The sequence below is a fragment of the Phascolarctos cinereus genome, unplaced genomic scaffold (genome assembly GCF_003287225.1).
Source record: "Phascolarctos cinereus isolate Bilbo 61053 unplaced genomic scaffold, phaCin_HiC Scaffold_726;HRSCAF=1367, whole genome shotgun sequence".
In the NCBI taxonomy this organism is placed as follows: domain Eukaryota; kingdom Metazoa; phylum Chordata; class Mammalia; order Diprotodontia; family Phascolarctidae; genus Phascolarctos; species Phascolarctos cinereus.
In genome coordinates, this window is record NW_027556098.1 from 89,800,792 (window position 1) to 89,816,084 (window position 15,293).

General features: G+C 36.6%; 1 protein-coding gene across 1 annotated transcript in view; it reads left to right on the forward strand.

The window, feature by feature from the left end:
- The first annotated feature begins 8,589 nt into the window (after nt 1-8,589).
- The window catches only part of ZPLD1 (zona pellucida like domain containing 1), a 62,535-nt gene continuing 55,831 nt past the window's right edge, over nt 8,590-15,293 (forward strand). Inside the window, exon 1 of the mRNA XM_020999950.2 lies at nt 8,590-8,783. Coding sequence (XP_020855609.1) covers nt 8,678-8,783 — 106 coding nt within the window. The 5' untranslated portion in view covers nt 8,590-8,677. The remainder of the gene's footprint in view (nt 8,784-15,293) is intronic.

Sequence of the window (15,293 nt, forward strand, 5' to 3'; positions counted from 1 at the left end):
CAGAGTAGATAAAAACCAGAATCCTACAATTTGTTGCTTACAAGAAACACACTTGAAGTGGAGAGAACACACACAAAGTAAAGATAAGGGGCTGGAGCAGAATCTATTATGCTTCAGTTGAAGTAAAAAAGCAGGGGTAGCAGTCCTGATATTAGACAAAGTAAAAGCAAAAAATAGGTAATGAAATGAGATAGGAAGGAAACTACATCTTGCTAAAAGGTACCACAGACAATGAAGCAATCAAATTTGAAGAGCAAGAAATAGCCTACTTGTCAGATCTATGGGGAGGGGAAGAATTCATGACCAAATAAGAAATAGAGAGTATTACAAAATATAGCATATATAATTTTGATCATATTAAATGGAAAAGCTCTTGTACAAAAAAAACCAACGCAACCAAAATTAGAAGGAAATCAGAAAGCAAGAAATAATATTTATAGTGAGTATCTCTGATAAAGGCCTCACTTCTCAAATATATAGAGAACTGAGTCAAATTTATGAGAATACAAGCCATTCCTCAGTTGATAAATGGTCAAAGGATATGAACAGGCAGTTTTCAGATAAAGAAATCAAAGCTATCTATAGGGATATGAAGAAATGCTCTAAATCACTTGTTAGAAAAATGCAAACTAAAACAACCAAAATACCATTTCATGCTAATCAGATTGACTAATATAATGAAAAAGGAAAATTATGAATATTGGAGAGAATGTGGGAAAATTGGGACACTAATGCATTGTAGGTGGAGGTGTGAACTGATACAACCATTCTGGAGAACAATTTGGAGCTATGCTGCCAAGGGCTATAAAACTGTGCATACCTTTGATCCAGCAATACTACTGATAGGTTTGTATCCCAAAGAGATCATAAAAAAGGGGAAAGGGCCTACATGTCCAAAAATATTTATAGCAGCCCTTTTCATGGTGGCAAAATGTTGGAAACTGAGGGGATGCCCATGAACTGGGAAATGACTGAACAAGCTGTGGTACGTAAATGTAATGGAATACTATTGTGCAATAAGAAATTATGAACAGGCAGATTTCAGAAAAGAAAAAAACCTGCAAAGACTTGTACAAACTGATGCAAAGTGAAATGAGCAGAACCAGGAAAACACTGTACACAGTATCAGCAACATCATGTGATGATCAGCTATGAATTACTCAGCTCTTCTCAGCAACACAGTAATCCAAGACAAGTACATGTGTATGAAGGAAAATGCCTTCCATATCCAGATAAAGAACTGGTGGACTCAGAATGCAGAATGAAGCATTTTTTTTCACTTCCTTTATTCTTTATCATGGTTTTATTTTCTTTTGATCTGTTTCTTCTTCCACAACTGTAACAAATATGGAAATATGTTTTACATGATAGTGCATGTGTAAACTATATCAAACTGCTTACCATTTTCAGAAGAGGGGAAGGGAGGGAAGAAGGAGGGAAAAAAATTTGGAACTCAGAATCTTGTAAAAATGAATGCTAAAAATTTTCTTAATATGTATTTGGGGAAAATACTATTTAAATAAAAAATAATAAATGAATTTAATTGTCCATGGCACAGAAATGGATAGTATACATGAGCTGCATGCTCATAACAGTATATTTTCGACATTAGTGTGATATAATGGAAAGACTTCTGGACGAGCGTTCAAATACTGGTTGGGATACTTTTATGATCATAGGTGAGTCACTTAAGCTGTGAAGTGATTCAACCTCAGATTCCTCATTTGTGACATGGAGATAATAATATCTATAATTTCTTTTCACTAGAGTCTCCTGGAATTACAAGGTGGGTGTACATTCCTAGTAACTCTGACCTGAATCACAAAACTTTGATATTTACCTTCCAACATACCCCTAATACTAATTGGCTTCTGAGTAGGGTTTCAATACTATGTAGTTGGAGTTGTATCCTCATCCACCTCACACCACATACCAGTCATTTCCTTCCAAACAAAGGATAATTCTTTGATGAGATCCCATGCTTATGTAATGAATTATAAAACACCCCTCCCAAACCCATTTGTGATATAATCTGAAGCAATGAAGGTATTCAATTTTTTATGATTCATGTGACTCCCAGTCTCGTGCATAGTTTCCTAAATTTAAATATCACCTCTGTTGGGAGGGTGCTGGGGACAAGGGAAGTCATGACTCGTATTAGTACCCAGAGACAAGCTATCTTTCTAGGGGTCCTCCAACTTTCTGGGACCAGTGCTTGTATTAAAGGTCCTCCAGAGGCCATTGTGCATTAAGGAGAGTTCTCTGCAATTTTTCTGGCATTATTTAAGGTAGTTAAATGGCCCTAAGACCTGTTTGGGATTTGAGGTGTTGACCAGAAGATCTCCATGAATGAGGTCCAATGTGGCTGGCATTTGGCCTTAATGGAACACAGATAAATTGATATATAACTATTGACCCAGTTATTACTGGAGGGAGGATTATAGAAGCTTTGAAAGGAACCAGTGGTTGAATTAATATTCTTTTTCATCTATTTATGAAAGTAAACTCATACTCTCTTTTCCCACATCCTCTTGAAAGTGACTTTCCCCTCCATAAACTCTGTATTCTGTCATGTTGATTCAAATGCAATTTTTATTTCCTTCCTAATGCTAAGTACTTGATTGGTCGACTAAACATTGAAGTCTTTTTCAGGATAGCTATAACGCCTAAATTCTTAGCAATAATTCAAGCTGAAAAATAAAACAAAACAAAAGAAAATACTTTGAAGTCTGGATTATCTGATGTAGCTGTTTTCAACTTCTACTTTATTTGTTTGCTGTGTAGGCATAGCCAGAACAGATTTAATTTCAATTTAATTCAACAAGCAATTAAGTGCCAACTATGGACAAGGCCCTGGGAATACAAAGACAAAAATGAAAAAGTCTAGCCCTCAGGGAGCTTACATTCTACTGGGAGGATATAAAATGTAAACAAATAAGTAAAAACTTAGGTATTATAAAATAATATAAAGTGAGCAGCTAGCTGGTCCAGTGGAGAGAACACTGGGCCTGAAATAAAGGACTTGAGTTCAAATCCAGCGTCAGACACTTTCTAGCCATGTAGCCTTGGGCAAGTCACTTAACCTCTGTTTGCTCCAGTTTCCTCATCTATAAAATAGGGATAAAAATAGTATCTAACTTCCAATTTTGTGAGAATAAAATGAAAACAATGCTGTTAAATGCTTAGCATAGTGCCTCGTACATAGTAGTTGCTATATCTTAGTGATTCTTACTATTATTATTATTAATTTCAAGATGGAGAATGAACTAGCAACTGAGGGAATCATTTGTGAATGTGGTAGTGCCAGAGCTATGTTTTTAAGGTACCTGAAGAATCTTTCTAACGGCATAAAAGAGGGGAGGAAATGCAAGTCAGACATCTCTGTACTGATGATTCTCAAATCTACCTCTCCTGCCCTAGCCTCTTTGCAGAGCTATAGTCTAGAATCTCCAACTGCCTATTAGACATTTTGAACTGTTGACCTGTAGGCATCTTAAATTAAACGTGTCCAAAACAAAACTAATTTTCATCCTCACTCTCTCTCACCTCCCACATCCAAGCTGTTGTTAAGGCCCATTGACTTTGCCTTTGTAACATCTCTTATATATACTGCCTCCTCTACTCTGACACCATCAACACCCTGGTTGAGGTGCTTATAGCTTTATGCCTGGAATACTGCAAAAGCCAGCTGGTGAGTCTGCCTGCCAAAAGTCTCTCCTCTACTCGATCACCAAAGTGATTTTCCTAAAGCTCTGATATGACAATGTAAGTTCCTCTCCCCATTCAATAAACTCTAGTAGCTTCCTATCACGCCAGGATCAAATAGAAAATCCTCTGACATTTAAAGCCCTTCATAAGCTGCCCCCCTCTTTTGCAGTCTTCTTTCCTCTTGTGCCCTTCCATGTACTCTTTGATCCAGGGCCACTGGTCTCCTGGCTGTTTCTCACACAAGACACTTTATCTGCTGACTCCTGGCATTTTCACTGGCTGTCCCCAGTGCCTGTAACTCTACCCATAACTCATTTCTGCCTCCTGGCTTCACATCCTAGCTAAAATTCTACTGTCTACAGGAAGTATTTCCTGATCCCCCCCTTTTTTTATTTTTGCTTTTAGGCAATTGGGGTTAAGTGACTTGCCCAGGGTCACACAACTAGTAAGTGTCAAGTGTTTGGTCTGAGGCTGGATTTGAACTCAGGTCCTCCTGACTTCAGGGCTGGTGCTCTATCCACCGAGCCACCTAGCTGCCCCCCTGATCCCTTTTAATTCTAATACCTTCCCTCTGTTGATTATTTCCACTTTATCCTGGAGATAGCTTGTTTGTGCATGGTTGTTTCCATATTGTCTTCCTCCATCAGGTTGTGAGGTCCTCCACAGCAGTGCCTTTTACCATTTTTTGTATCCCTGATGCTTAGCACAGTGCCTGGTACATAGTAAGTGCTTAATAAATGTTTATTGGCTGGCTGACCTGAGGGACTACCCATGCAAAGGCAGCAGATGGAGTTTCATTTGGAATAGAAAATATTTAGAGGTAAGTATTACAAACTATCACTTTCTCAGTACACAAGCTATTCTCTGGGAGTAAGAGAGGAACTTTCAGAATCTGCATTAAGAGGGTTTGCATTAGTATTCAGAAATAATAATAAATTAAAGGGTATCCAAAAATGTTACCAATAACTACCATCACTATAGTGCTAAAAGATTAAACTGCTTCTGTAATTATTGTGTTTGTTCACTCTACAGCACAGATATGTGTTAGTTTATGCTTTAATCTCTAATTACTTTCCATTCAACCTTCATTGTTCTTAAAACTGCATTAGTTCTTCATATTCACCAAGAAACAGATGGTAGAGAAAAAAGAATGATTTTCCACACAGTCTTTTCTGGCTTTTGTCCTATTCTCAACCACTTCCCCCTTTTCCCCACTTTCCCCCACTCCCAACATTGTTTATTGAAAAATGGTAATCAAACAAAAGAGGTTGATATGGGGCTAGAAATATTAATCACCTAAAAAACCTCTGCTAAGAAAAATTCCTGTTTCTATTGTCTGTATGGCAATAGCAGAACTAAAACCTCTCCACAATTAAAATAATGAAGTGTTTAAATCTCTTTGTGATTTAATTCATAGAGGTAAATCTGAGGTGAAGATTTAGATGGTTAGGTACTCTGTCATCTATGTTGCCTTAAACTGCTAGCTAATTACACTCCTTGACATCATATTTTTTTAATCTTTTTAAAAAACTAATTTATTTATTTTTAGTTTTCAACATTCACTTCCACAAGATTTTGAGTTCCAAATTTTCTCCCCATCTCGTCCCTTCTCCCACCCCAAGGTGGCATGCATTCTGAGTACCCATTCTCCTAATCTGCCCTCCCTTCTTTCTCTCTCTCCCCCTTCTCTTATCCCCTTCCCAGTCAATTTTCCTGTAGGGCAGGATAGATTTCTATATCCCCATTTCCTGTCTTTCTTATTTCCCAGTTGCATGTGAAAACAACTTTTTTTAAACTTTTGTTTTTAAAACTTTGGGTTTCAAATTTTCTCCCTTCCTCCCTCCCCACCCACCCTCATTGAGAAAGCAAGCAGCTCCATACAGGTTATATGTGTGTAGTTATGCATAACACTTCCATAGTAGTCATGTTGTGAAAAGTAAGTAAATTTCCCTTAATCCTATCCTGCCCCCCATTTATTCTATTCTCTCTTTTGACCCTGTCCCTCCTTAGAAGTATTTGCTTCTGATTACCCCCTCCCCCAATCTACCCTCCCTTCTATCATCCTCCTTCTCTCTTGTCCTCTTCCCTCCCTATTTTCCCGTAGGGTAAGATAGATTTCCATACTCAATTAAGTGTGTAGGTTTTTCTCTTCTTAAGCCAAATCTGATGAGAATAAGATTCACTCATTCCCTCTCACCTTCTCCCGTTTTCCCTCCACTGTAAGAGCCTTTTCTTTTCTGTTTTATGTGAGATCATTTACTCCATTCTACCTCTCCCTTTCTCCTTCTCCCAGTATAATCCTCTCTCACCCCTTAATTTTGTTCTCCAGATATCACCCCTTCATCTTCAACTCACCCTGTGCCCTCTACGTATCTATCTATCTAACTATCTAACTATCTACATACATACAATTTTCCCCCCCTGTAACTACTCTGATACTGACAAAGGACTCATGAGTTACTAATACATCTTTCCATGCAAAATGTAAACAGTTCAACCTTAATAAGTCTCTTATGATTTCTCTTTCCGTTTAACTCTTCATGTTTCTCTTGAGTATTATATCTGAAAGTCAAATTTTCTATTCAGCTCTGGTCTTTTCATCAAGAATGCTTGAAAGTCCTCTATTTCACTGAATATCCATTTTTTTCCCCTTGATGAATTATACTGAGTTTTGCTGGGTAGGTGATTCTTGGTTGTAATCCTATCTCCTTTGCTCTCCAGAACATTACATTCCAAGCCCTGTGGTCCCTTAATGTAGAAGCTACTAAATCTTGTGTTATCCTGATTGTGTTTCCACAATACTTGAATTGGTTCTTTCTGGCTCCGTGCAATATTTTCTTTTCTTTTCTTTTCTTTTTTTTTTCCTAGGCAATGGGGTTAAGTGACTTGCCCAGGTTCACACAGCTAGTAAGTGTTACGTGTCTGAGGCCGGATTTGAACTCAGGTCCTCCTGAATCCAGGGCTGGTGCTCTATCCACTACACCATCTAGCTGCCCCTCCTTGCAATATTTTCTCCTTGACCTGGGGACTCTGGAATTTGGCTACAATATTCCTAGGAGTTTTCCTTTGGGGATCTCTTTCAGGAGGTGGATTCTTTCAATTTCTATTTTGCCCTCTGGTTCTAGAATATCAGGGCAGTTTTCCTTGATAATTTCTTGAAAGATGATGTCTAGGCTCTTTTTTTGATCATGGCTTTCAGATAGTCCAATAAATTTTAAATTCTCTCTCCTGGATCTATTTTCCAGGTCAGTTGTTTTTCCAATGAGATATTTCACATTGTTTTCTGTTTCTTCATTCTTTTAGATTTGTTTATGGAGAAATTTGATTTCTCAAAAAGTCATTAGCTTCTAATTGCTCCATTCTAATTTTTAAAGAAGCATTTTCTTCAGCAAACTTTTGGACTTCCTTCTCTATTTGGCCAATTTTTTTTTTTAGGGCATTTTTCTCCTCATTGGCTTTTTGGACCTCTTTTTCCATTTGGGTCAGGGTATTTTTTAAGGTGTTATTTTCTTCAGTATTTTTTTGTCTTCTTTAGCAAGCTGTTAACTTGTTTTTCATTATTTTCTTGCCTCACTTTCAGTTTTTCCTCTCCTTCTCTTACTTGCTTCTCAAAATCCTTTCTGAGTTCTTTCATGGCCTGGGACTTTTTTTTTCCTTGGAGGCTTTAGACATAGGAGCTTTGACTTTATTGTCTTCTTCTGGTTGGATGTTTTGATCTTCTTTGTCACCAAAATAAGATAATATAGTCTGACTCTTTTTGTGCTGCTTGCTCATGACCCTGGCCAATTACTTGATTTTTAAACTCTTTGTTAAGGTAAGAGTCTGCTTCCAATGTGGAGAATGTACTGTCCCAAGCTTCAGGGGTTTGTACAGGTGTTTTCAGAGATACTTGTAGGTACCTATAAATTTTCAGTTCTCACAAGGTGGGATGATAAGGGGCTAGGTGCCTACTCCTTTCCTGGCCTGTGACCACAAGTATTCCTTTCTTTCCTGTAACTGGGAGGAGGGGTTTCTCTCCACAGCCACTACAAGCTCCACCATGCCAGTGTTCCTCCTCACCCCAGCACCACCGCCCAGAACTGTGACCCAGATCCAAACACTGGCAAAGCAAGAGATTCCTGCCTCAGCACTGGCTAAGAGATCCCTGCAATCCCTCTCTGATCAGCCACTGGATTCCCCCTCAGTCTGTGGGCCAGAAGCTCAGGAGGCAGCTGCCACCCTGGGGCCTCACTAGGGGACTGGAGCTGGGACCCCCACTTCTTTCTCACCACTGCAGACACAGACTTTTCCTAATGACCTTCTAAGTTGTCTTTGGCCTTCATGGGTTGAGAAGTCTGGAAACTGCCACAGCTGCCTGTGATTCAGTCCTCTGAGGCCTGCTCGAGGTTTGCTGAGACCTGTTTTGCCTGCGTACCCATGCCAAACTGCGTTCCTCTCCCAGCCTGATGTGATATATCCTTCTGATCAACCATCCAGGCTGTGTTGGGCGGGAAATTTGTTTCACTCTGTCTTTTTGTAGGTTCTGCTGCTTTAGAATTTGTTTAGAGCTATTTTTTACAGGCATTTGTAGGGGTTAGGGGAGAAGCTCAAGCAAGTCACTGCTTTTACCCTGCCATCTTGGCTCAGCCCCTTTGCCATCATATTGATAGCAAAAATGATATACCTTCATCTCACTGTTAAGTTGGCCTGTGATTCCTTCTTTAGATCTTTACTGCCTAGCTAGCTAGGGCATCCTGGAAAAGTGAAAATAAAGATTAAGGTCATCATCTGAGTAATTCAGGCCAAATCCTTACCTTTTCTTGAATTATCCTGATCATCATTTGACCCTCTACTTAGCTTTGAAGATAGAAGCGTGACCTATGGGACTGATGTTTGGGACTGAATTCAATGGAACTTAATAGTTTGGATACCAATTGGGGAACTATGGTGGGCATGTGCTAACAAGCTGATCCTTTTTCTAGACTTTGCAATGGAACTAGCATGGTTACTGTTCGTGCTAACAATTAAGGTGCTTCCTGGGATGGCACAGTTCAATAGCTATAACTGTGATGCTAATCTCCACAGCAGATTTCCTGGTAAGTCTGAATCCTTTTCCCTATACCTTTTTAAACAAAATAAAACAAAACAATAATCTTATTTGAAAATTCTGACTAGGTTTGCATAGTAAAACACTCAATTATATATGGGATGATATGGAGGGGATAGGCCTTTGCATTAAGTAGATATTAACAAATGGTAAGTGACAAAAGAAATGTCTTCTCCATTATAATTTGCATCCACATTAACATACAAAGTTCATCACAGTTAAGATTATCATAATAACTGCTCTCAGATTTAAAAAAATATTAGTCACTTGGTGGCAAAATTGGAAGATGTTAATTTCATTCAAACACTTGCTTAATTAATGCTTTTTATTCTAATGGGTTAATCTTGATTTTCCCTGGTGCTATTTAATATTAATAAATATATTTATGAACCATGCTGGGAAGACAGTGGCAACTTATTGTCCAGTATAGAAGAAATGAAGCATTAGATTTTGTTTGTCCAAATTCAGAAAAAATTTCAAGAATATTTGCAGGCATTTGATTTTCATAATCCTTCAGTCTTCAAAGGACTTGTGCCCTCATCCAGGATCTTCACCATCTTCCCTAATTTTGCATAGATGTTCTTTCACCTCACTTCCACCCCATTCCCAGTCTAAGTACTCAATGAAGAACTACTCACTTACTGCGTGACATAATAGGTCCATTAAACTTGGAATAAGAACTATGTTGGAAATTTAGCTCTGTTTCCTTACTCATTGTATGATCTCAAACAAATCACGTCAATGACTCAGGGTGATAGATAATGAGTGCTGGATTAGTAGTCTCTGGTGCTGTCAGAGTTTGGAAGAGGGAGAAATCTTGTCAAGGCTAGTGGATTCATAGAGGCCTCCAAGGAGGAGGTGGTTTGTTTTGGGCTGATCTTTTGTAAATGAATAATTCATTCATATTCCTATAATTCAAAGACATGGACTCTAATACTTTAGTTTTCCCCAAGTCATATGGAAACTTTGATCTATGTGTCTTTCACAGATTTGTAAAGGCTGGGGTTTAGTGGAAACGGCACTGGACCAGGAATCTAGAGACTTGAGTCTAGCCTTGGTTTTGCCACTAAATGTCTGGATAGGTCCTTTAACTTAAGCTACTTCATCAGTGAAGTGAAGGGTTGGGATGAGATGAGAATTTCTCAATCAAAATTTTACTGCCTAATGGTAAAATACTTAAATTCACAACTGTGGACCTCTGATCCATTGATCTCTCAAAGACTTCAGAGACAGGGAGAAATAAAATTATGCTGTAGCCCTGATGTTAGAAAACACTTGAGTGCATGACCTTTGACCTCTAAGGTCCCTTCCAGATCGAAAATTCTGTGATGCTATTATTGTATTATTTTTAAAATTACATTTTTTAAACTTACCTCACAGGTTTGGATCACAGTATCATGGATTTAGAACTAGAAGGGACTTTAGAGGCCATGGAGTTCAATACACCCACTTTATAGATAAGGAAACTGAGGCAGAGAGCGGTTAAGTGAGTGGCCCAGAATCACATAGTTACAAAGTATATGAGGTGGGATTTGAAATTTTATCTTCCTAACTCCTACTTAAACGCTCTTTAACAACATCATGATTTTTGTGAGAAAAGGACTACGTAAACCTTGAAGTAGTATATAAATGTAAATTATTATTATTATTTTATTGGTTGCTATAGTCTCTATAACTTGCAGTCATTCTTATTGCCAGTCTTCTGAAGACTGACCCATTCATCTCAGAGTAATGGTGCATCTGACACAAGTAACCAGGCACCAAGTACAGAATTTATATTGGATTGCCAACTCACCCCCAGGGCAACTCTGGTTGGGGACAAAAGGGCACAGGGAGTCAGGTTTGCTGCAGTCTCTTGTGGATTCATGGATTATATGATAAGATAACAGTTTTATTTTGCTGTTATTTCTGTGTTTGCAGTATACCAACCAATTTCACCATAGTCTTAGGCAGAGAGGTTTTTGTACAAGTAATTATATTTGCCAATACCCTATATATATATAATAATGTGATACTTTTTGCTCAGTGTTATTTTCTATAAATACTAAATTCAATACTTGATAAGTTGTGCTTCTGGCTTTAAAATCTGTGTCACTCACAAAAGGACTTTTAAAAATGGGCGTTATTTCAAAGGCTAGTCTATTTCTGCAGGTTACTTGAAGAAAGAAAGCTTAAGGTAAGCTTAAAAGTTAATTGCTCACTCCCTTCCTAACTCTGTACATCTCTTCTACATGAGGACTAAGTATCCCAGGAATTCCAAGGGCTAATGAAATCCATAAGCAATGGCATGGAATGAGAATGAATTTTTCAGAGGAAAGGGGCTATCTAAATGCAAAGTAATATTAATAATGATGATAGTAATCATTTTGCCCTATCAGTGACATGTTCTGTTTTATGACATTAGAACTATTTTCTTTAATTTCCATGGCATTTATCCTTGGACCAAGTGAACCACCATGGTCTAATTCATTTTCAAATCAAATTGATTCTATTTTGCTCACCTGCAGTTGATAAGATAGTTAACTCTTGAATATCCATGCTAATATCCCTGGATAGGAATAGTGACACGGTAAATCCCTCCAAATGGATTTGCAGACTTAGATTTGCTTCGGGAATTCATTAGATTCTTTTATTGCCCTTCTTTTTCTTCCCCTTCCCCCCACCCGCACTGCCAAGTTTTACCTTTCTAATTATGTATTTTTTAAAGATTATTCTTAAGTCATTTGCCTTCTTTGATGCTCAGTGATAGAAATAAGGTGCCCTAGAATTTTAAAAAAGCAGTTATTGTGATTTTATAAAGCAGAAAGAAAAAAAAAAGATGTGGTGAAGTAGATAGAAGGCTGTCCTTGGAGTTAGGAAGACTTGGGTTCAGTTCCTGCCTCTGACACATACTAGCTATGTGACCATGGTCAAATCACTAACTCTCTTATACATAGTCCCAGGCAACTTTTTTCTTGGCACAGAGACTTAAAAAATGTTTTTTTCAGTTCCAAATTCTCTCTCTCTCTCCCCTCCCACCACTCAATGAGAAGGCAAGAAAAAACAAAATCTACTATTAATATGTATAGTCACATGAAACAAATTTCTGCCTTAGTCATGTTCTTTAAATAAATAAATAAAAACAAGAAAAAGACGGAAAAAATTATGCTTCAATCTGTACTCAATTCATCAGTTCTCTATATGGAGGTGAATAGCATGTTTCATCACGAATCCTTTGGAATTGTGGTGGGTCATTGTGTTGATCAGAGTTACTAAGTCTTTGGAAGCTAATTATCTTTACACTATTGCTGTTACTGTGTGTATTGTTCTGGTTCTGCTCACTTCATTCACTTCTGCTCGCTTCAGTTCACACAGGTCTTTCCATGTTTTCTGAAATTATCTCCTTTACAATTTCTTGTGGCACAATAGTATTCCATCACATTTATATATCATACTTTGTTTAGCCATTCTTCAACCGAAGGGCATTCTGTCAATGTCCAATTCTTTGCCACCACAAAAAGATGCTATAAATATTTTTGTATATTTGAGTCTTTTTCCTTTTCCTTTGGCCTCTTTGGGGTATAGATCTAGTAACAGTATTGCTGCGTCAAAAGATATGCACAGTTTTATAGCCTTTTGGACATAGTTCCAAATTGTTCTTCAGAATGGTTGAACTAGTTCATAGCTCCAACCAGCAGTGCATTAGTGCACCTATTTTCCCCACCCTTTCCAGCATTTGTCATTTTTCTTTTCTGTCATCTTAGCCAATCTGATGGTTATGAGGTGGTATCTCAGTTGTTTTAATTTGCATTTCTTTAATTATTGATGATTTAGAGCATTTTTCATATGATGATTGATAGCTTTGATTTCTTCCTCCAAAAACTGCCTATTTGTATCTTTTTACCATTTATCAGTTGGGGAATGGTTCTCATTCTTGTAAAATTGGCCCTGTTCTTTATATGGTTGAGAAATGTGAACTTTGTGAAAGAAATTTGCTACAAATATTTCCCCCCAGCTTACTATTTTCTTCCAATTTGAACTGTATTTGGTACTTATTTGCGTAAAATCTTTTAAATTTTACATATCAAGTCAATTCTCAAAATTATCCATTTTACCTCTTGTGAAACTTTCTTTCTTTTGATTAATCATGAACTCTTCTCTTATCCATAGATCTGACAGGTAATTTCTTCCCTGTTCCACTAATTTTCTTATGATACTATCTTTAATTTCTAAATCATATACCCATTTTTAGCTTGCCTTGGTATACAGCATGAGATGTTGGTCTATGCCTAATTTTTGCCAGACTACTTTCCAGTTTTCCCAACAGTTTTTGTTAAATAGTGAATTCTTGACCAATATCTGGCATCTTTGGGTTTATCAAACACTTGATTACTATGGCCATTTGCTTGAATATATTGTGAACCTAATCTGTTCCGTTGATCAACTTCCAAATTTCTTACCCAGAACCGAATTGTTTTTGATGATTATAGATTCATAGTACAATCTAAGACCTGTTATTGCTAGGCCCCCTTCCTTCCTATTTTTTCCCTTGATTCTTTTGATATTCTTGACTTTTTGTTCCTATAGATGAATTTTGTTATTTTTTCCTAGCTTTTTAAAGTAATTCTTTGGCAATTTGATTAACATGAAACTGAATCAATAAACTAATTTAGGTAGTGTTGTCATTTTTATCCCATCTACCCATGAGCAACTAATATTTCTTCAATTATCTTTATTTGTATAAAGAATGTTTTGTAATTGTGTTCATATAGCTCTTAATGTGTGTCTTGGCAAGTAGACTCCCAAATATTTTGTATTGTCTGAAGTTATTTTAAATGGAATTTCTCATTTTATCTCTTTTTGCTGGGTTTTGTTGGTAATGTATAGAAATGCTGATGATTTGTGTGAGTTTATTTTATATCCTATAACTGTTGAAGTTGCTAATTGATTTTTTAAAATTAGTTTTTCAGTGGACTCTCATGGATTATCTAGGTAACCATCATATCACTTGAAGAAAGTTTCCTCCTTGTTTATTCTTATTCCTTCAATTTCTTCTTCTTGTGTTATTATCATAACTAGCATTTCTAGTACAATATTGAATAATAATGGTGGTAACAAACATTCTTTCAGCTTTGGTCTTATTAGAAAGGTTTGTAGTTTATCCCAATTACAGATAATGATTGCTCTTAGTTTTAGATAGATACTACTCATCATTTTAAGAAAAGCTCCATTTATTCCTGTTTCTAGTGTTTTTAATAGGAATGGGTGTTGTATTTTGTTAAAAGTCTTCTCTGCATCTATTTGGATAATTATATATGATTTTTATTATTTTTGTTATCAGTACAGTCAATTATGCTTATAGTTTTCCTAATATTGAACTAGCACTGAATTCCCAATATAAATTCAGCATGGTCATAGTGTATGATCTTTGTTATGTATTAGTCTATAGTTTTCTGTTTCTGTTTTGATTCTCCCTGTTCTGTATCAAAATTATATTTTCTTAAAAGAATTTGGTAGTACTCCTCCTTTGCCTATTTATTCAAATAGTTTATGAAGTATTAGAATTAATTGATCTTTAAATGTTGAGTAGAATTCTTTTGTGAATTGATCTGGCTCTGAGGATTTTTTCTTAGGTAGCTCATTTGTGGCTTGTTTAATTTATTTTTCTAAGATAGGGCTACTTAAGTATTCCATTTCCTGTTCTGTTAATCTGGGCTATTCATATTTTTGGTAATATTCATGTACTTTACTTAGATTGTTAGTTTTATTGGCAAATAATTGGGTGGAAATAACTCCTAATAATTGTTTTTATTTCCTTTTCATTGGTTTATAAATTCACTCCTTTAATTTTTGATACTGGTCATTCGGTTTCCTTCTTTCTTTTTAAAAATGAAATTAGCCAATGGTTTAATCTATTTTACTGTTTAAAAAAAGCCCCTATATTTATTAGTTCAATGGGCTTTTTAAAAAACTTAATTTTGTTAACTTTCTCCTTTGATTTCCAGGATTTCTATTTGGTTGAGTTAATTGAGTTTTTTTTTAACAAGGTTTTTTTCTTCAGAATTCTGAGAGATCAAGACAGTACATATGTCATTATCCCCAGTTTTCAAATGGGGAAACTGAGGTTTAAAGAAATAAAATGACTTGCCAATGGTCACACAGCTAATACACGTCAAAGCCCAGGCTTGAACCCAGATCTCCTTCCAGTTTGCTGTGTGACCTCTAAATAAACTCTAATTCACCTTATTTACTTTTGAAGGTTATAGTGACTCTATAAAGAATATTGTCATGAAGATACTTCTTTTTTTTCTCTTTCCTATCATAATTCTTACTTTTATATTTTGTTTCCCATCCAATTTATCTTGGTGGGTGAATTCCCACCAAGAATTCAATGCCAAATAACCTCCCTTTCTCAATCATCCTCCCAGTAGCTAGTCTCTTGCTAAGTCTTGCTGATGTTACCTACAATGTGCCCCTTTATCTCCTCTGACTTTGCCACCACCCTGGAAAAGGGCCTTAG